The 23886-nt window shown below is 41.2% G+C and overlaps 1 protein-coding gene across 4 annotated transcripts in view; it reads left to right on the forward strand.

Moving 5' to 3' along the window:
* The window catches only part of LOC138934051 (pseudouridylate synthase RPUSD2), a 118821-nt gene that overhangs the window by 89364 nt on the left and 5571 nt on the right, over positions 1–23886 (forward strand). For all 4 annotated transcript variants that reach the window (XM_070297439.1, XM_070297440.1, XM_070297438.1 and 1 more), the window contains 3 exons: positions 8684–8906; positions 20601–20688; positions 23651–23827. In XM_070297439.1, coding sequence (XP_070153540.1) covers positions 8684–8906; positions 20601–20688; positions 23651–23827 — 488 coding nt within the window. The remainder of the gene's footprint in view (positions 1–8683; positions 8907–20600; positions 20689–23650; positions 23828–23886) is intronic.

Below are 23886 nucleotides of genomic sequence, written 5' to 3' on the forward strand. Positions count from 1 at the left end.
TAAGAAGCCCGGCGTACGTTATCGAGCCGAGAAATCCTCGGTCTCGGTAATTCGGCCCCGACTAACCAGTCCCCTCTCCCCTTTTTCCATCTCGTTCGTCCATATCTCAATTCCTCCTTCGCGAAGGCTGAATTTATTCACAATGAACAACCCGGAGAGATCATTTAAAGATAAATATTACACATTTTTTTGTATTATTTCAATCGAATTAATTATATTGATCATCGTTAATTCGTCCCTGAAGCTTAACACGTGAGAGGGAGGGGTGGTTCCTTCGTGACATAATTGAAATATTTCGACAAGTATTGTACCGTCCTCTTCGCATTACGATTCGCCAACGTGCGTTGCTCTAATTGGTCACGAAGACACTCCTCGCGGCTTTGTACCCGCCTCGTTCAAAGACCAGTCTTGGCACTTTCGCATCCGACGCTCTTTACGAGGGGAGAATATGTTGGCAGCCCTTCGCGATTGCGGGAACACGAGCTCGTTCGACGGCCCGTCCGTCGGAAGCTCCCCGTGCGATATTTCCTGGCCGTCCTCTTTGGTAGAGGATGCGCTAGAGGCTGTCGAGTTATAGAGCGCGGCAACCGCGACACGTGACATATGTCATTGTTGGTTTCATCATATTCGGTGCGTTATAATGACAGCGAGTCGCAATCCTTTTTTTTTTTAAATTCTTTAATTTTTTAAATTTATTTGATTATATATTCTATCGCGATTACTTAATTATATACTATAATGAGCTTTTTTTTATATCTGCTGGAACAGCAAACAGACAAGAGAGTGATATTTTTCTCTCGTCCCTTCAATCCACTTCGCAATATTGGATTTAATCATTGCGTCGCGCGAGATGGACGAATTTGACGGCGGATATCGGAAATTAACGCGAACGAAGCTGAATCGCTTAATTGGTTAATTAACGAAATAGTAGGAATGGTATCGTGAATATGGTACCGGGAACGTGACGCATCGTTGAAACGTAACGTTATGTCGCGTCACGTGAAAATGCTACATCCCGAGATTCCGTAGCTCGTGATGTAATATAGTCGATGGAAGATAGAGACCGTAATAGAAGTCAGAGGCCGCCGTATCGAATCGTAATATAGGACTGCAAGTTTATTCCATGTTTTACGAGCTTCCTACTTTGATGTCTGCGAACTTCCCCGATCGCGAGAAAATGTAAGAGGGGAATGGGCAAACAGAATGCAGTACGTTATCTACGGTAACATATTTTTCCTTCCTGCATCGCCCTTAAGAATTGATATACAAATATAAATCTATAAAGGTATTACTTTTTTTTTTATTTAAGAAAAGCGAGAGAGAAACCGATCTTTCTTCTCGAACGAGAAAGAGTTGCTCGCGAGAGTCGCTTGTTCGAAACGACCTAATTTACATTCCACGATCCTCCTCCCCCTCCCCCTCCCTCCCCCCTTGTCCTGTATATTTAGTTCACGGCGTGTAGAACTAACGAAAACAACCTGTGCGTGACGAAGAATTCGTCCAACTTCGCGATCACGGTGGGCTGGTTCACGATAGTTTATGCTTCATCCTGTACTTGACGGAGGACAAACAGATCGTGTGCACGATATACTAAACATCGCTCTAAGGCAGAGTTCCTATATACATTGATCACCTATAACGATGAACTACTTGTCGCGTAATGATCCGCTTATAAATCGTTGCGTGGTGTAATCATTAGATGGACTTAAATGTCGGATTTAAATGATAGATTTGGAACGCATATATATATATATATATATATATATATATATATATATATATATATATGTATGTATGTATGTATGTATGTATATATTGTATGTATAATGGTAGAATTTTGCGAATTAAAAATATTAGACGACACGTATTTTTTAATTAATCCGAGAGTAAAGGTATACGCGAAAAAGCGTTTTGATGATGCAGCGTATTTTGTATTTTCTATTTACAAAATAATATAGCTCACGATATAATGCAAAATTTTTCATCGCAAGAGAAATACACGATTATTATAATGAAAACATACTACCTCGAGATTCGTGACAGAGATAAATAAAAAAAAAAAAAAAAAACTCGTGGATGATTCTTAACAGTATATAACTCCTGTGTGTAAGTAGTAACGCTCGATCGAGGGCCAGCCCGTGTCAGTATAAAATATTCTGCACGCACACCGTATAGACGTTGCGATAATTGGAGAACACGATCGACATTTTTAAATAGGAATTTTGATAGCTTTTTTTTTTTAGTCTACCTGATTTTTTTCATTAGCGGCTATTCGCTGACTCGTGAATAAAGATTACATTGATTATTATGTATACTCGTGAGCGTTTAAATTCTCCGTTCCAGGGAGAACGCTGTGCATCGATCGCAGCCGCGATTAATTTTTACAATGTCTTATTATCTGCTTCTATAACGATAAATCCTGCCTGTATTTCACACTCGTCTCGCGCACCGCGTCCCACTCGCGTCTAATCTTATCTTTACGCGCGAATTACATACGTCCCCCTGTACAGATGGCAATACAAGCCTCGAATTTACTGGCGGTCGTAGAGGAAGGGTATATGGAGATTATACGAGATTCGCGTGCGATGCGATGATCTGCGGAACAATGCATCGAGCATCGTTGTATGAACCGCGACGTATATTATTCGCGGTCGCTTATTTACACACCGGTTTCGCGAACGCGCTTATTTAACATGGAGTATTTAAAAAAATCGCGAGAGAGAAAAAATTGCGGAATTTAATCAGATTTTCGCGAAAAAGAGATTCGTTTCGACTTATTCAACGAGAAATATTGGCCGCGAATTTATAGTTTATCTCGCGATACGCCGGATGCGTTCTCTGCATCTAGCGTTCAGATTACAGTCGCGCGAGTTGATGCAGCTTCCTTCCGTTGTCCGCCCGCATGCAGATATGCGTTTTACACGCGTTACGCGGCACGAATGGCCGCGGTTTTCACTTGGCGATCGTAATAGAACGGCGATTATTAAGGACTTGCGATAACACGACACGTGCATATGATTGTCCGTGTCGCGCGTGAAATACACATACTTTGGAAAATGCGCGCGGAAGAAGGCGAAACGGGATGTTATGAATTGTACATATGTATATCGGACGAGAGGGGAGATCGATACGATATTTCGAGGGTAGAATCGCGGATCGATTTAAGTCATGTTTTATTATTGCCGTTTGTTCGGTTGCGCGAATGCCACGGAATAAAAATGTGACAGGTGTACGTGTATGTACGCCGTTCGATTTTCCCGAGATGTGTGATAAATGAATGGATAGATTTGTACTATGTGAAATAAAATTGAATCGCTAATCGTGTAAACATATCTACGCACACACATGCACCTTCTATCAAGTGTTCAACTTCTTTTTATAAAAATAAAAATCTAAGCCTTGTATAGAATTTTTCGGCCTGCATTAGATGCGGTAAATATGACGTTTTATAAAAAAAGGCTAATTTTATAGCAAGTTTCTTTTCCTTTTTCTTCTACGAGACATAAAATTTATACATCGCTAATTAAGAAAAGATATACGTGGCCTTTTAAGAATAAAAAAAAATCTTTCAGCGCGCCTTGAAGCATGTAGGAACATATGTATATTACGAGCGTATATTATATTCTGTGATAATCATTTGAGGATTCTTCATGTTTACATATGTAACACATTTCGCTGCGGCTTGTGTTTTCACTCAATGAATGAATTTGACGGCGGATATCGGAAATACAATAGCGTATAGTGCACAGAATTCTATTGTATATTTAGATCGTATAAGATTATCAAGGAAAAAAGTTTTTCAGTTTGCGAGAGAGAGAGAGAGAGAGAGAGAGAGAGAGAGAGAGAGAGAGAGAGAGAGAGAGAGAAATGATATTTACGGCAACTCCTCAATAAAATTTGTTGTCAAATATTTAGTGATACCCAGCTGCCGCTCACACCGTATCGCTCATGAATTTCATAGAAACGGACGATTATTTTCTCTGAATTTCTCCCGTAGGATCTTCGGGCATGAGGTCTTTCGATCGTGTTTCTGGTCGTGAATTACTCATGCAATAATAGTTAAATAAATAAAATCTACGCGGAGGATAAATAAATTTTATCGGCTAGTTGATCATGTAAATTAGAAGATCGATGCTAAGCACCTGAGGATACCATTACATATTATTAAAATTGTAACAAAAAAGGATTTAAGTACTTTCTAAAAGGATTAAACGCGCTTACTCGCACAATCTTTTGCATTCTAATTAATAATTAGATAATTAAATATATAATTATATTTACAGCAGTATGTGCATATAATAAGGGTTTGTATATATATTATCTACGAACTCTTATACGAGAGAAAAAAAATTATGTATATTACGTATATACAATTTAATAAAGAAAACATAAGAGGGAGCGTCGCCTTGTCGCAATTATCTATGCAAAGTATCCGAACGGAGAGAAAAGAAGCGGCGGAAAAATGTCGAGCCGAGTTGCAACTCGGGTGGGATGGTGTTTACTCCCGCTGTAAAAGCGGCCGGTGCGTACATAAGCACATGTATTGTGTACGAACGATCGATAGCGAATGAAACCCAAAGCATTTGCCCGCACGACGACACCGCCATTGGCTTATTACTCGTAAAACAAGGCGTCATTCCAAACGGGCGAGATGTTAGGGCTTTGGGTTACCCCTTCGGGCTGCCTCCTCTCGAGGTAACCCTCGCGAGGTGACTCACGACGACGGCGACGGCAGCTTTGTTCCCTCCCGACTTTCCGAAGGCACGGCCGATAATCGATACCAAGAATCACCCCGTTTTGTACAAAATTAGTACTGCTCCTTCGACACGATAGAGCTTAATATTAGGTCGGAGTTTGAATTAAAATTATAACACGGGATATCATTTTAAAGAAAATTCGAGATGGATTTAATTTTTGGTGCTAACTTAATATTAGATATAATTATATGTATGAGAAAGAAAAGAAAGCCATATTATAAAATCCATTTCAGATTTAGTTCAGAATAAAAAAGCTCTGCTCGGCGTTTTATTTTGTTTTTTTTTTACTTAATTTTTTTTTCTAATATATATAATATATAATAATAAATATATAATAATAAAATATATAATATATAAATGATCTAATAACATATTAGAAAAAAAAATAAAGCACCGAGAGGAGCTTTTTTATTCTGAATTAAATCTGAAATGGATTTTAATATGATTAACTATACGTACAATCTCTATCTCATATATTCGTCATATGTTTCTTTTATTCCTCGACATCGAACATCTTGATGATTAATTGTATTAAAATTTAACTTGAAATTGGCTGAGTATCAAATATTAATGATGATATTATTAAAAAGATATTGAGTAAAATATCAGTCGAAAAAAGGGCTTTCCTTTCAAATTACGAGCTTGCATCAGACATTTCGATCCTTCCGGGTCGAAAATCAATTTCTATGTACATCTTATGTCGACAATGCGAGAGCTCGGGATATCTCGGGATCGGCGAGGGAAAAAGATTTCAGTGGCGAAATTCCGTGGGCGTAGCGGGACGGATTTTCCGTGCTCGAGTATCGACGGAGAAATCGTGAGCGTGGAATCCGGATGATGTTACGGAATAAAATGGTAAGACGCGCGGAGGGTGCCCGGAGGGGTGGAGAAGGAAGGGAAGGGGGGATAAACAAAGGGAGCAGGAAAGTATACGGTATGATGTTGGGCGGGGGCGGGGGGGACTCCGGGAACAACCTCGACATCGGGGGCAATTACTGGTCCGCTGCAATGAGCAAGACGGTCGTGTCCCATTGGTGGTGTAATAGCATCGTAATTACTTTAAGCCACGATCGCGGTCGATTCGACAGAATCCGCCGTCGTCTTGGAAAATAAACGAACCGAGGGAAAGACGGACTTTACGGTCAATTGCGACACCGTCGAACGATACCATCCATTAATATTATGAGATCTCGTTAATTGAATTTCTTTCTCATTGTGATTATACAAAGAAAAGAAATATGTGTAATACGTCGGTAAATTTTTATATTGCAATTACGTATTTCTCAGATTACATGAATCTACATAATACGAATTTCTCGCTGAAAGTAATGTATCTTTTCGACGATGTCGAGAAGAACTTTTCGACCCTTACGATATATAATATAAAGCAGGCCGCCTAATCTATTTCCTTTCTCTTTTGCTCGCTATCCTTTTTTTTCTTGCTCCTCTATCTCCCTCTTTTTCTCCTCTTTCACGATCATGTTCCTTTTTCTCCCCCTTATGCTTGAAGACGATTTCCTTCCGCTCCTCGAAAAGCTCTTGGCTAACCGACCGCGACCCGACGGTTCTATTTCTGAAAGCTCAAGAGAGGATCAATCGTTTCCTCAGTTGTGCGCGGCTACTTCTTTCGAGACATCTCGATTGTCAAATGACGTTCCTCTTCTCTTGTTCTGGCGAAGAATAGTACGCGAGTATCGTTGTCGACATTTCGGCCTGTCGAGGGCAATTTAATTAAAGTAACGAGTAAAGTGAGCGAGGAGAGAAAAGCGGCGGATCCTTTTCTTCGCGAACTGTTTCTGTTTATCCGGGATCTCCACCGTCATCTCTTCCGCTTCGAACTTACACAGGTCAGCTCTTACCGGCTTATCTCTGACTTTTCCTGCAAACGTGAACCGCACGTTCCTTTGACGCGAATGTGTTTTTGCTCTCCGCTACCAATTTTCCTTCGTCGACCACTCGAAAAGTCTTTGTAATAACGATCATGCTTCCGTTATTTCTGCTCCCGCAAGTACTCGACTCTCTGCTTGGAATAAATTTATTCTTATCTTCAGAGTAAGGGATACATACGTTAAAAATCATGATAATACGATTCTCTTCGTCGAGAAAAATACATAGAGTTTGATAAAATAATATTCCTTTTTTTTTTTATTTTAATGCAACGTTTATACTGCAATATAAAGTGTCGAGTAATTCTAGGCTTCTTTCATTTTAAATGTCAGACGTTCATTAATTTCCTACAGGGAGGATTGTTTCTTAAACGACGTGTTCTAGCAATACAAAATCGGAAAAAAGTGCCTTTGACTCGACTGGACGCGCGACGGGACATTAATCAAGCCTCCCCTCGGTATTTTTGTTCTTCCTCCGTTGGCCGGAGGAAACAATGGGGGAATCGCTCGACACGAGTGCCAAAGCGAAGGACTCGTCTAAATACGACTTGTATTTGAAATGGGGAAACTACCCTCCGGGCGATCGGCGACAATGACGGAAGTCATTTCAGTGTCTGTAAAAAATTCACAAGTATTTCTTTTAAATTGTAACGACTTAAGGAACGTATCTCCTTCGTATCGTTCGATTTTATCTGTTCCAATATTCATGTGAATAATGATATTACCGCGGAACAACACGAGGCGATAAGTATTCGAGAGTATAATTTTTAGGGATATTAGATTATTCTATGAAATGCGCGTGAGAGTAACGTGGCACGCGTGAATTTATAAAGCGCTGTATATCTTTCATTAACCTTTCGCCGAGGAGGATCTTTCCTCGTGTGGGAAAACTGAGAAAATTCTTCCTCTTATCCCGGCATATTAATCAACCTGCCATTCGCTCCACTTCCCCCTTACGGCGAGAATCTCGTTTGAAGGTATAATGGAGGCTCGACGGATTAATTTCCACTTAATATGAGGGAGGAAAAATGAAATATCTACAGAAATATATATATATATATATATATATATATATATATATATATATATATATATATTGTGGATTCGTTGCGTAAGGGAATGTTTAAAGTACGAATTTTCCAAGTCAATTTGTTATCCGAGTAACAGGATGTTCCAGAAATTTAAATATACCCCTTTCTTCTTTTTCTCTTTCTTCTTTATCCTTTTATCGGAGACTACGAAAGAGAAGGATCGATTTTATGTTAATCTTGACGTAAATTTCGTTCGTAAAAGCGATCGCTCTTGGTGCGACACGATGACGTTAATAGATTAGCAAATAATTGTAAGAACTTTAAGTCCCCTTCTAATGTGATTCAGTACTACCGTATTATCTACCTATTCCTTGTCAAAAATAAGCATCTTTGTCAATATTTCCGGAAATATATAATATTTTTCAAAATATTTTATTTTTGATATTGTCATTATCGCAAAAATTTAATCGGTAATATTATAAAAATGATTATCTACTTCTTTTTTATTAACAGTATATTTGCAATATGTAACGTTGAGTAATTTAATAAAGAAAGAACTTTTGTTAGAAATTTTATAAATTCTTCATCGGACAGCATATATTTCGCTGTCATAATCAATTCATTTTATATCAATTGAAATAAAATTTCTTCGTGTAATTGATTCAAAAATGAATGAAAGGAAAGAAAAATATACTTATTTTTAACAAAGAATTATGATATCGGTATCTATATCCTATTTATATAAGACACTCTGTATATATATATTCTCGTATTTCTCGCGCGTTCATTTAACGCTACCCGAATGCTTGATCTCTTATTAATTGCAAGAGAGTTCTTACGGCACATCGTTACAGCATTTCGTAATGAAACGTAACGTAACGTAATATAGCCCATTAAGCCTCCGTGACATTTAAAGGCGACTTAAACGATAACTATCACAGATAGTTATCGTTTTCTCTTATCGGTCCTAACTAACGGTCGGTCTCCCGGTGCGCTGTGTATGTTACAGGTCTCCGTAAGGTATACCCGTATTACTTCACTTTCACGACATTCACGAAAGGTCGATGGGTCGGCGAGAAGATCCTGGAGGTCTTCGCGAGGGAATTCCGCGCCCATCCAGCCGAGGAATACGAGAGGTGCATACGCGCCGGCACGCTGACAGTCAACTATCAAAAAGTGGACGTCGATTACAGATTACGACACAACGACCTCCTGGCTAACGTCGTTCACAGGTATGCGATGCAGAAATTCGGAAGCGGCCGCTCTTTGGCAGCGATTGATTTTCGTCACCGCGCGTCTCACCGAAGGCGCGCTCGCGCGAAGAGAGCTTATCCGGAATTCTCGAGGAGAGAACTGTCGCGACTATTGTTGCGTTTCGACTCGCGACGAAAGTTTGATTGAATCGCGGTGGGAGGGGATCGAAATGCCGCCGTGATATGCGAAGTAAAATACGCTGGGTAGAATCGCGTTCGTGCAAGAGCGCGCAAGACGAGAGAGTTTCGCGTCTCTATTACGATACCATGCTGCTTATTTAGTCGCGGAAACGCATTTCTGCGCGATGCGTAATAAAGGATACTACATTCCGGCATTTTTTTTCTCTCCTCCTTTTTTTTATTTTTTTTATTTTTTTTTTTTTTATACCCTGTTCAGTAGTAAATTGGTGGTGCATTTTTAAAATGGCATTTCATAACACCAAAGTGCTATATTTATTATTCAGTAAAAGAGGCAATGTTTCTTTTTTTATTTATTAACATTAAGCGCGTTCGATATATATATATATATATATATATATATATATATATATAATCAGATTTCTCTTAATGCCTAAATCCACTTTTTTTTTCTCGGCGGAAGCTTGTTTATCGGTCGAGATCGGAATTTCGATCGACGTTGGGAGAGCCCAATGTACATATTTAACGAAGCCCATTGGCCCCTTCTCCTCCTCCCCTCCTCATATAAATCCAGGTTAGCTTCGGCAGGAATTTACTTTGATTTCAGAAGAGCTCCGAGAATTTGGCGTACCTTGCCCGGGCGTGCGCAAATGAGATTGGGTTTAATTTGGAGAATTTCCGAATTATATCGGCTTAAGCTCGTCTCGCCCCGCACGCAAAATATGATGTATCATTGCTATCGACATGTTACTCTGCGCCGAAAGGATTATCTCTATGTTCTCTGTACATATATAGATTTTAAATTACCTCGTCTTTTGCGCGAGATATCGGCGTTAGAACGCACCGGGATTATTATCGACGGACAATCTAGGCCCCCTCGTATTTGCTCGTGTTACGTTATGCGCGGATATCTAATGCGGATGAAATTTAGTTGATTTACACGGAACGGAAACGTATGCGCGGAAAGCGGCTCAACTAAAGCGGGCAGCGTCGGATTAGCGCCGGGATTACAACGGGGTGCTTAAAACAGAAGTCTAAAATGCATAATTCGCATATAAACGGTTTAATTCGCGCATGCTGGAGTGCACCTGTTATTCGTAACGTGGAAAGGTGAACTGAAACGGAGAAAGTATTCGTCCTTTCGTCGCAGATATCTGGAGTATTCGGAGAATATTCGGCGCGCCGATATCTTTTCGAATAAAACGGGAGAACAATTTTGACGGTGTAATTTTTTACGAAAATTTAACTCGAATAGTCGTACATACCCGAAGACAGAGATATGACGCACAAAAAACGCATGAGCGTGCGGGTGTGTGTGTATGTATGCGACGATGATCGAAAGAGTGCGTTGGATTGATCCAGCAAACTCGTAAATCATCCGCCTCATCTTACGAGAGCGTTAGATAAGGGAATCCTCGTGCGTACACGACGAGGGACCACATGGCTGGGACTCGTGCGATTATCCTTGGCACGGATATATAAGAATCCGTATGCCGTTCTCGTCTCTCGGCGTTTTTAAACGCGCCAACGCTCAACGAGGCTCGCGCTATCGCCAGAGTACATCATAAGAATTTGCTGACGAGGATGTATGCCGGATATATACATAGCTCCTGCATCGCCATTAGAGATAAACGCGGATGAAACATCCTTGAGATTCCGCTAATGTCTCGCGGAGATGAATCGTATCTCTCGAATCGAAGAAGAGAAAAGAAAAAGAATAAAGAATCTACTTTTCGTTACCGGGACGTACGGACGTATTCGGGAAGCTGGCTTAAATTATTTCGCATCCCGTTAATACTCTCTGTCCGTCCACCTGCACGCGCTAATTCCCTAGCAATTATTCCGGTAATTGTTCTTTCAGATGTGCGCGCGCGACACACATAGACACATACTCGTGCTGTCCTACATTTCGTCTACGTGTCTGTCGCCATTGCGATGGTAAATTTCTCTGCGGCTGGTTCATTACTCGCGAATATAACTATCTAATGTTGATTTTTCACTGACATTGCGACATGTAAGATGCGACGACACGTGAAACGCGTCGTTTCCCAAGCGGGTCTTTAAGCGGCGATTGACTTTTTGACGAGAGAGCAAAGTTAATCGAGCGAAGGCCAATCGGATAGACGTTTAATCGCTGGTAATAAACAATGAGATGCGCTCGTCATCGCGGAGATCATGGAGAAGCGATTCACGGAAGATGAGAGACTTCTTCCGCGGTTATCGGACTTCTTCGAAATCGGTGATAAAAAAGAAGTTTACTTTCGGAATGCTGGCTCTTCGGTATGTACTAATCGGAATTATAATGGCGACGGATATCTTCGTGGACGCAAACAGCAGCGGATTTCCACGGTTATTATTGTCTCTCCCCCGCGAACCTCGCAATTAAAATGGGATCGCGAAAATAATCCAGGTCGTCGCGGCGGAACTGCAGCGATGCAATTCGTATTTACATTATCGGAGCAATCACGTTACGCGCGCAATAGTCCGCTTTACCATTCGTGTACGCGCGTTGCATAAAGATGGAATACAAATATAGAGAAGCGAGGAGGAACAACATCGCGTCGACGGTGGGTTTGTTACGATAGGCGACCAATTGCGGAGATGGATGGAGAGTAAATTGACGACCTCCGCTGTCGTTATGACGTTACGGCGGCGGCCACGACGGTACGTATTTTTATTATACGCTCTAGGGATCACGTTACGATGTATGTGACGTGCGAAAATTTCGCGCCAACGCCATTGTTGAGCTTGTGGAAAAAAATATTTTCCCGACGAGAAAGTGCACTTAAGGGAAACGCTGCTTCGCGCGAATTTCTCGCGCACAGAAGAAAGAAATAGCCCACTTGGCGATTCGCACATTAACGGTACTCTCTCGAGCCATTTTTTTTTTTTTATATATATATATATATAAAATCGTTACAACGTCGATGTAAAAGAGATGCTACTCACATGGGATCACGCATTCTCTCGACACGTTAATTATATGAAATTTAAATGAAACTAATTTATTTTTCAATTTTCTTTCCTCGCGTTTCTCTTTCTGGCCGTAAATAGCTGATTATCTCGAAAATTCCGCTGACATCATTCGCTCGGATCGTCATCGTTTAATCGCTGGAGAATTCTCTCCATTCGCGATTCGAGGACAAGGGAAAGGCCTCGTGTTGCCTCCGTTAGGGGAATTGATGCCGATCGAGAAGAAAGGACTTTGACGATTTTGCCTCGAGGGCGAGAAAGCTAAAGACGACTAAAGGGGTCTCGAAGGACACGACGGGAATATGTTTGATGATACCAAGGACACCGCGTTTTCGCAATCCGCGCTTCGGCGTTACAGCTGGATAACGTCGCGGATCTTTCACAATCGGCGTATCGTTCGGGCATATCTGTTACCTTTGTCGATTCCGATCGCATCGTGCCGGGAAATCGTAAAGTCACGAATCGCGAAATACTATTATTATAATTATATATTGGTATATAATTACTTGCAAAAGATAGTATATCTTCCTTTGCTATACTTCATTTTCATGCTTTTTGTTTTTGAAGGAGTCATCTATAGGGATCGTCCTTTATTACGGAATATTGTTTTATTATTACTCAAAAATTTATAAAAATTCATAATGTTCAAACGAGTTTTACCATTAAATTCTGTTCTAGAATTGTTTTCAAATAATTGCTACTAATATAACTGCCACAGCAAGAAGCTAATGAAGTATCTATCTATCTCCTATTTATAACGTAATGTGTCTGCAACATTGAATCGCGTTTCTTTCTCTCGCGAAGACGCTGATTAATCGAGTCCTTGAGCGCTCAATTGATACGTATATATTATCGAGAGAAGCGTATCATAGCGCCTTATTGTGTTTTTACTATCAATGTTGACGTCATACAACGCGTCCCAGATCCACCGCGAGCGCAAGACGGGTCTTACTTTCTTACGAGTGACAAGAAATTGAAGGTTTCTACGTATAAACGGAATGCAAATTACGGAGATTCGATTATTATCTACAAGATTATAGCCGGAAGGCGAGTAGCTAATTATTAACTGGCGGAATATGAAGATAGAGATCTGAGGATTCGCATGAAACGCTCTTTCTCTCTCTCTCTCTCTCTCTCTCTCTTTCGCAGTGTATATATTGTAGTATTATTAGAAATAATAATTCTATGAGATCAGCGGTTTTTTTTAAGCGGACGGTTTCAACGGCGGGACGTGGCGCATATATTTGCGCTCTTTCATTTTTTAATTAATGTCCGCGCGGTACCCAGCGTCGAGATCGATGATCCAGAATAGCCTCTCGAAAGGGGCGGGGGGGGGGGGCGGAGGGTCTTTGGAGAAAACTTGTGGGCGTGACGAGAGCTTGCTCGCCGCCGACCATCATTCCGGAATCGTCCCGTCTCGCGCGCTCCCTTCTATCGGCGATGTCGGGAAATTGGGTAGCATGATTCAATTAGCCGGAAGAGGAGAGGAGCCCCTCCGTAAGCGAGCGATCCCGTCGGGGCCCGCCGTATAATTTCGAAGGAGAGCGGTATCTCCCTCTCCCCCTATCCCCCGTACCGATGCATCGCATCGGTAACGTAATAGAATCGATGACGCACATCCGCCCACTATCATCCCTCCGCGTGATTAATCTTGCGACGCTTCTTTACAACATCGATCGGAATCATCCTCTTTTTCCCAGCAAACTTGTTCCCTCGTGGACGATCGCAACGTTTGTTGAAGAAGCGCATAATCCGTTTAATATCCGCTTCTTGATCGACTCTCTCTCTCTCTCTCTCTCTCTCTCTCTCTCTCTCTCTCTCGGCGGACTATTCGGAGCGGCAAGAGTAATCAACGCCCAAGATCGATCGCGAAGACGCGTGCAAGAAGCCTAGAGCAGGGGTGCGCAACATTGGCGTAGCGAAACACCAATTGTGGGACATATTATCGCGTGATAACGAAAATGTTTGAATCCGCGAGATGTGTTATAATATCGAATAAAGAAAGAGAGAGGGATTTTTTTTTTTTTTCACGAATTTTTCGTCTGTCAGAGCCGGGGTATAATCAAGGCGGGACTCGCAGGCGGAAACGCGTCAGCGCAGGAAGTGCGTCAGGTGTGTCGGGGCGCACCCCTGGGCCGGAACATGGATATTCTCCGTTCGCGATCCGGACGCGATAAGACGGGACACCCGCGGGCGTTCTCCGTACGTTTTACGCGAGGGCGAAGCGCAGAAGGAGGTGGCCGACCTACGACCTCGCCCCCGTGCCGATATCATCGTGCAACCCGGTTCACGCTAATAAATCAACCTGTCGCCGGGGCCTCCAGTCGTGCCCTCGATCCCCGCGACACGCTTCTCTCTATCGTCCACATCACTCTCTCCGCCGCCAGTCGCTCTTCTAAGCCTTTGGTCTTACCGAAGGCGCTCGCTTCCTCTTGCGCTTCCGGTTAGCTCGCGTGAAAATTGAATAATTTTACGCGATGGCAGAAGAGATAATTGCTTATTTGAATGCATTTGTACGAAAGGGAGTATATTTCTGTAAACGTAAGAAAAAATAGGCAAGAATTTCGATCGGCCTGGATGGCCTTATAGTTTTTGCGATCGACATTATGTAACGATTGTCGAGAGGAAATGCGATAAAGAGTTCCCTCTTTCTTCAAGAGGAGGAAATTGCATCGAACGACAACGCTTTTTTTCTCACGATAAAAGTTAGAAACGTTGGGCAAGTGTAATTTTCAACGGATTAATCTCCGAGTGAATTTAGCGATCGCGACGTGTAATTGGAAGTTGGCGAGAAAGAGCCAGCGCATCTATTATCGGAGAATATCACCGGCTCATCTTACAGCCTCTTTGTCTAAAAGTTCCACGGTCAACTGCCTATGCATGCTCAAACTAATTGAGGATTGTCATGAAATTCTAATTCGACGTCCCCCGATCGAGTTGCAATTGGAGACCGTAATGTTATCCGGATCGTCATAATCCGTGCGCGTCTTTGTGCCGCATCTCTTTCTCTCTCTGTCATATTCTATTCGTTTTTCTAATGAAGTGTCAGAAGCATTTTTCTCCGACGTCGTTGAACAACCGGCGGATATCGGTTTATCGAAAATGTAGAACGAACGTACGAATCCGACTCCGTGTTCCATTTTAAATCGACGGCGATTAAAATTGACAAGTATTTTTTTTCGCGAACGATTGTGAAACAAGCGCTTTGGACGATTGGCGCTAAGCAAAAAATAATGATACAGATTCATCGATTTACATAGAAAATAATTATATTTACAGAATTATGTACCACGGTAGAAAAATAGACGGGACAAAAATTGCGATCGATATTCATGCCACGCGACGTGCACGTGGCTTCATAGTATGTTTTTTAGAGCACGTCTAGGAAAGTCGTCTGGAGCTCGGACAGTTTCTAACTGCAATTAAACCGGCTCGTTGACGCGGTCCTTCGTGTCAATCGACCTTGTTCCTTTCGTGTCGAGGCTGCCGGTGTGTCTCTAAATTCCACGTTAGCCCTGGCGTGTCCCGAGAGCGCATTCCATCGCTGACAAGAGAGTCTTGTCGAGTTTCGCCTTGCAATCCGGCGGAATTAACGCGATTACCTACCTATCTACTTGCTGCCCTGCTGAACTTTACCGTACCGAAGTTCCCGTATCCCGCGGTTTCGATCGCTCGATAATCGTTTTACGTCCTCTTTGTGCCTTCGGGAAACTTAACCGCTGCTCGGAATCGAGCTGTCGTTTTGAGCCTAACGAAGCGAAATTGCGCGATGTTACTGCAAAAAGTAGCCAATGAACTCTGGGAAAGATTCTTTCTCGAGAGATAACGCGGAGAGAGATTCCGCCAACAGCCGGGAACTGCGATAATTTTGTACGATAAGTGAGAAATGTATCTCGGATAATCAGAATCAAACTAAATATATATTATTCTTTTAATTACATACATAATATATGAAATACAGTACATAACATTAAAGTATATATTATTCATATATGATAACGTTCTAAATTAATTATTACGAGTTGTGGTGTAATATATAATTATATAATCTTGAATAGTTACAGCAAATTGATGCGAATCGCAGTAAAGTACGAGAACGTAATTGAATAAAGCTGATTAGTTTCATTCGGTTTGCAAATCTTGTGGGAGGTCGACGTCGCTTGATAGACAATTGACCGCCGGCGCCGGTGAGAGTCCGTTCGCAGTCGATCGATCTGTATCTCGGTAATGACATTATACATTACACAAGCTTTTGTCCCAATAGGGCTTGATAGTTCGCACGGGTGGATTCAAATAGTCACTAGCCGATGCATAGATCGCTTTGACACATTAAAGCGTATCGGATCGATGTTTCATGCATGAAGCTGTTACTGGTTCTATGGCGGAAGCTGTTAGCAACGTGCGTTTACGATCTTTGACGAAATGGGCTGCGATCGTATCGAGTACGTCGTTAAGTTAAATTATAACGACCGTTAATTAGAAGGCAATACTATGACAAACGCTCGCATATAATGTGGAATTATAATAAAAGCTTAATAATAATTGATCCTGTGTAAAAATAATGTTACCCGAGGATTACTTCTTCATTATTACAATATCATTTCGCTCAAAGATTAATCTCGCGACACTAACGATCTGTTACGTGAAAGGAAGAGTTGATCGCCGACAAATTCTCACGTGGCTTTTCGCTGATTTCGTTAGAATTATGGTTATCATAAATTTTAGACGAACTGGCGAAATCTCTAGTCGCGGAAGTGGCTCGCTTCGAAACACGGAATGATACGGTTACAGGCAAAGCCCAGATGGTGCTTTCCCTCGCTGTTTTGCCGTTACGGTTGGTCGCGATGGGAAGATTGGAACACGCCGCGATTGCAACACATTCGTATTATGTGAATTATATATTAATTAGTTTACACATATACATACGTACACGCAATTAATGACAACTGCATCTCATGACTGCGTAATGCGATGCATTTATTATAGACGGCGCGTAGAAATTACGCATGTGCACTGAAGGTTTAATATCAGTAGTTCGTCAAGTTTTTTTTTACGTCGTCGTTTCGTACAGATTGAATCAATACAAATACAAATACGAATACATGCGCCGAGTCGGTAGCTAAAATATGTGCACGTCACATCGCGAAATAGAGAAATAAAACGTCGGGTTATGTAAATATCAAATCATACGATAATGCGTTGATTGTACGAGAGCAGAATCAATATTATTTCGGAATGTAGTTCGGATATAAAATTATATATAGAATTATATATATAGGAATATATAATGCGAGATAATATAAAACTTTTTATACATTTAATCATCAAACAGCACGGCAAAAAAATAGAACGGCATAAAAATATAATGGAAGTAATCGACGCGTTTCGAGAGTGCATATATTTATACGAAGAGACGTTATGTATACAATAATTTGTAGAGAATTTAAAAATTGCATAAATAAACATCATTTTAAGAGCAATATCCACACACACACACACGCAATGTGTGTGTAAATCGGACGCGCAAGTGCGCGTCAACTGCATCGACCGCGGTATGCCGCGAGTAGAATCAATATTATTCTGTTATATATAGAAACTACCTGTGTGAATTTAAACGCGTGTATATCGAAAAATTTCCTAAAAATTCATTCATTATAAAATAATCTTCATTTCGCTTATTTGGAATTCCCCGCCAAGTTTCCGGTTACGTTCACGCGAATAATGATTATCCGGCATCGAAAATGCACTCAATTCCATTCGAATCGTCTATGATGGTACTGAGGCACACTTTAGGAACAACAGACACCATTGACACAGCGCCGTTTAATCTTCTCGCTCACGTTCGATGACGGGCGGTTAAGTAAACGCAATATTTTAACGTGCAATTTCTTGGTCGCGTCTCGCATAGTAAATTGCTCGACGCGTTTACGAGCGTCGAAAGCTGGCGATTGCGTTTTCGCTATTGCAAACGTTGCCGAAGGCTGAAAATAAATTTGCGTCGCCTTCTCTGCCCGTTCCGCGTCTGACGAACAACAATAGTTTTTCCCCCACACGGTATTGTCTTTCGGAGATCCGTAATAATAACGTCTGACGATTTTGTCAGCGCGGTTTGTCGTCTTGAACGGACGCATATATCTCACGAAGACGCGTGTGTCACATCGGCATGTGACCCGCGTTAAATTTGGAAGAGGCTCGGGCACTTCTGGGCCGCAGTTGTCGCCATTCCTCGACATGCGATACGCAAACCGATTGTCATGTCGCACTCTTCTAAATGTCACGAGAGAAACAACGGCGAGACGGATTTCGCCAATGGATCAGGACGCAAAGCAGATTCTCCGATTACTCGATTTTGATGGATATATTATATCGATAGTTTAGTCGTGAACGTTGACAGAAAAATGATGTTTTTTTCTTTCTTTTTTTTTTTAAATAAAAAATAATGCGCGTATAAGAGGACTTTTTCTGAAAAATTTTATCGATCGGATCGATTCGATATCTAAAATTAATATTTTATTTAAATTGCGTCTATTATCACATCCGATCTATTTGCGATAATTCTATAACTGCATCGTGTTTGTTGGTCTATTAAATTAAAGAGTTTACCTTCTATTTGGAGATTGGTGAATAAAATTAGTGAGGAATGGGCAACGGGAGAGAGAGAAAGCGTATTTACAGAAGCGACAAAGCATCTCGAACAGTTGCCAGCCAGCATCACTAAAGATGGGATAAAAGAAGCGTTACATTTCTTCGCGGATCACATTGTGTTATCCTCCGCCATCTCGACGGAATCGAATATATATGATTTAATGTTCCCTTTATGTGACACGCTTCGAAATTCTGTCGCGAACTTTAAGAGCCGAGAGGAGATACGTATGTATGTATGTGCGACAAAGATACTTTGAAAGTGGCGAACCCGAAATGTTAGGAAATGTGATTTATGAGACGGAAGCGATTTATTGCCTCTCGTTGTGAGGTTGCATAATATCGTGTCAGCCAATTGAAAGATAGAAGTTACTTATTCTGGCTTTCAAAGGTACATAGTACATTTTGGCTCACATGAATTATTTGTCTTAACGAGAAACTCGTGGACGAAAAGGGGAAGAAAATATGTCGAATAAAACTGTAAAGGGCCATGTGCTTCAGGACAAGTGTACAAGCCTCGATTATTCATTTTCCACAGTTATCCACTTTCCGCTTTAAAGGGAAAGGACGATAAATATATGTACATAACTTTTGATAGAGCAGTGCTGAAACATTAGAATAATGGGTGACTAACATCGTGTTTTTGTTAATGTTACGCACGTGGTGTAATGGACGAGTCAACGAGGCGGCCTTAGAGACGTTGTGTTTTATTAATTAAATTAAATTGATTAATATGCCTCCTAGAAAAGTACTACAGCGTATATATATTTTCAAAGAATAAACTCGTCTAGTTCAGCTATGAAATGCCATTGTAAATCTATCCTCCATCTACTCTTATGATTTAGTACTTTTTGTGATTCAGTGCGCGCGCTGCTGTACGTCTCGCGATTCATCCCGTCGTCTCCGATCCACTCCCGAGGAGCGATTCGTCTGGGAATAGAGCCCTAACGATACGTCGATTAGTTTTCGAGTTTCGGGAACCGCCACCAGGAATATTCTCTCTCTCGCGAAAATCTATAAAGTTTACGGACACGTCTTGCTCGCGCCGAATTGAATTCTGTTTGTCGCGTGTTTCATTCGACATTCGTAGCTATCGCAGACGCCATTATCGCGAACGCGGCACTTCGCAAAGTGACGGAAAAAGATTTCGCAAATTCAATTCTCGAAGCGCCCGAAGGCGTTCTCTTTCTCTCTATGTCGTTCAAGTCCCCTTATTGCTGGAGTGGAAAAAATGCACGCGCATAGGACACGTTCGAGGTCGTAGTTTCGCGAAGTGGAAATGCATTAGGTAGATGGGACGTATAATTGGGGCCGTCGTGCGTATCGTCTCTGCCGTATTTCTTTTTTCTTTTTTTTTTTATTCCTCCTTCTCTTTCTCTCTCGCCTTCGCCGCGTTAATTTGTTTACCGTAATGTTAGATAAAAGCGGAACGCCGTGTTCGGTTCGCCGCGTCGGCACTTTACATTATTACCGCTTCGCTTTCGCACGCGTGTGTGAAAATGCCGGCCGGTGCAACTTTTACGATCGATCCGCGGAATAATACTGAATGCAGAAGCACGAATATCCCGGCGCTTTTAAACACAGCCGGCAACCGCGAAAAATCGGCAATGGCAGTTAAACACGGTTTGAACGATCGAACACAGCGTTGTTCTCCTCGACGTTACACATCTGTGATCACCCGTCCATTACCTTCTATCCGATTCGATCGTCATCTATATATACACCCGTGCTTCCCACAAGTAGTATAATACTGTCTACCTGTCGCGCGAATATCACCCGCTGCGGTGTACGAATTACGCACATGTACGAATATACATATATATATATGCGTATACGCGACCACGTTACGTACGTATGTATATGCGAGAGGTGCAAACGGAACAAAGCCACGTTAAGCTGGTTGCGATTGGTGTGTTGCAGACACGAGGTGCCTGTCACCTCGGAGCCGATCACGGTGATACACATGGACGAGGACGTCGTCGTGGTCAACAAGCCCGCCTCCATCCCTGTAAGTGGTGTACTGCCAGAACTGTACTGCCAGAAAATTGTTTGTGTCGTATTGTCTACCGAATCACACTCGCGCATACATCCACATACACACGCACATACGTACGCGTTATTCATCCAGATCGCATGATATCGTTTTGCATGAACGACATCCTTCGACAGTCTCCACGCGATCATACCTCTTGACGTTCAAAGAGCCAGCTGATTCTCAATTTACTCTTTTGTGATCCCAGAAAGTATCTTTGTTATATGTACATAACATGTCCTTTTATACTAAAAATTACTCCTAGAGCACGCTCCCGAGATGTTAGAGATCCGTTAAATTTAGAATCCCCGAATTATATTCTTCTGTATTTTAGTGAAGGGACCCACGTTTCGTCTAATATATTCGTGTGTTTTCTTAAATTAAATTTCAACCCCGTCGACAATCGGAAGCGCGGACATTCGCTCCTTCGCGTCGCTAAACGTCGAGCTTCCAATTTCGTTAGCGGTCTCTTCTTTTCCCGCGGACGTAAATCGTCGCTAACGAGTCGTTTTTCTCAGACTACCGGAACAAAACAGGGCGGTTAACGGACGTGCGCCAAGGGCTTTTGACGAGCTCGGCTTTTTAAAATGCAACGTTTCGGTCCTCATCGATCTCCTCTGATACTTTTGGATGTGGAACATTCATCGCATTCAGTATCGCGGCGATAGAAAGAAAAGAGGAGGAAAAAAAGGGGAAACGCAGACGAAAGGAAAAGATTTACGCGCGGGTGATTCGCATAAACGACCCGAATTCGCGCGAATAAAACGCGCTATTAAAATGTTAATCGCGCGCATTACGCCGCTCGCAAATCACGGATAATTTACTCTTCGCGCTATTATTGCCGTCCGTGATAATGTCGCACTCCCGCAAACGTTGTAAAAACACTATGACTAAAGGACACGTGCACCGGTAGCAATGCAATTCCGGGAGTCCGATGCATTAAACCGTGTATCGGTAATTCATTGGCGTAACTAACGGTTTAAAGGCTTACTCGCCGAAAAAAAATATTTCGGAGTTCTCTCTTTCGTTTTACATTTTAGCAACACTTTGATCTCGGTTATTTACATCCGTGATATAATCGTAATAACGTACGCGCGACAATACACAAATGTCGCAGTCTCTTTATAAATTCAATCCTTTCACAAAAAAGCTTATGCTCTCTCTCTCTCTCTCTTTATATGAAATATTGATCTGCAAAGAGATTCGGCGCTTTATAAAAAGGTTAAATCTTTTTGTGTGAAAGGATCGATTTTACAAAAAGCCTGCAACATATATGTTGGAGAAATAAAACATGAATCTTATCGGAAAAAGAATAGAAACGATAGTCTACAAAATTTTACAGCGCTTTCTTTGTTGTTTCTTTTCATCGTTTTTTCTTCTATTCGTGTTTCGTTCTCGCGGGATTGTTAGTTATACAACGTTAATGCAGCGATCGCAAGTTTTACTCATCTACGACGGTCTGGGATTCGCGATAGGTACTGCGAGAGCTACGCGCGAACCCGCTACTTTTCCTCTCAAATGTCACCGAGTGCACGTTGCATCGGCGGTTGCATTCCCCATCCTTCGGGGCTCGTTAACAAGGGCTTTCACAACAGAACGTCTGGCATTAATGCAAAAATAATCCTACGCGCGAATACCCGGTGTATAGTAATGCAGACGCGATTCTCAACTTAATAGGTTGCTTTCCCGCCGCTTTCCACTTTGTTTTCTTTTTTCTCGAGTTTTTATCTTGTTTTCCTTTTCTTTTCTGATCTGCCAGCGAGTGGTCCCGAAGAGGGTCGACTGACGATTGGCCGAATTAATTTTCGCGTACAGACGTCGTTAAAGCGTTACGCAATTGGAAAGACAACAGTACTCCACCGCGCCGTTTTCCTTTCTTCATTCTTTCATCATTTCCCCTATTCAGGTTTTCTCACTTCGTGGACAATTTTTGAATTATTTCGGTAATATAACATATTATTTACATTATAATTTTATAAAATTGTAATAATAGAGATATATTATATAATATATTGAATAGAAAAAATCTTAAATATTTTTTCTAAATATATATAGAAGTGATAAAGAAATCTAGATTTTTTCTATTCAATATAAAAATTAAAACACACCATATTATAATTGTATAAAATCGTGATGATAAAGATATATTAGAAAGATATTAATAAATGAATAAGAGTAATTTTTTTTAACTTATCAAAACAGTAACACATTATACGTGTAACATAGTTTTATAGAATTATAATGTATAGAAGTATTTATATTATAAACATTATTAGTGGATATATATTATAAATATTATTAGTGGATTATTATATTTTGAAATTTAAATATATTTAAATAAAAATATATCGGAAAATTTAGTGAATGTGTATTTATCAGCATTAAAAATTCGAGATTACAAATTATAAGCTAAATTATAAATTATGTTTTTCTTTTAATTAATTACAAATATAATGTCGCGAATATTAAATTGATTCTCAAAAAATTTATTTTTATCTTGAACCGTATAATGTGTCAAAATTATTCCTAGCCGAGTTCTTCAGCAGAAACGACTATACAAATACGGGCTGATATTCAGAAAATTTACTTTACGATGGGAGAAAATTGGAAAGTATGGTACTCTTGCGAATGGAGAAAAGTGCTTTCAATCGCCGGATTATCGTAGCGATTCGCCGAGAGTCGATAGCGAGAATGCATTATTGTGGATACGTGCCACCGTTTGTACCGGTGGATAGAAGAGCGAACTTATTGAACCAGGAAGAATGCGATACGAAGAGAAAGAGAAGGGTCTTAGATGCCCCGAACTATCCTGAGACAGAGTCTATCATGTCCATCTTCCTCTTTCAGAAGTTTATATTATTATCCTCAGTGCTGCGAATTTCTTGATCGAAAATGCAATAAATAAAGTTTGATCGTTTGACCCGTTTTGTGATCACAGGTGCATCCGTGCGGCCGTTACCGGCACAACACCGTAGTCTTCATCCTGGCGAAGGAGTACAACTTGAAGAATCTCAGAACCATTCACAGGCTGGACCGGCTGACTAGCGGCATTCTCCTGTTCGGTAGAACGCCGAAGAAGGCGAGGCAGATGGAGCACCAAATAAGAAATCGGCAGGTCTGTGTTGCGTAAACATATACGAGAAAGACACAGGCGTCGCTCGTTTGTCGTTGAAC

Source organism: Polyergus mexicanus, unplaced genomic scaffold (assembly GCF_030449975.1).
Source record: "Polyergus mexicanus isolate NDT 795.1 unplaced genomic scaffold, iyPolMexi1.0 SCAF_6, whole genome shotgun sequence".
NCBI lineage: Eukaryota > Metazoa > Arthropoda > Insecta > Hymenoptera > Formicidae > Polyergus > Polyergus mexicanus.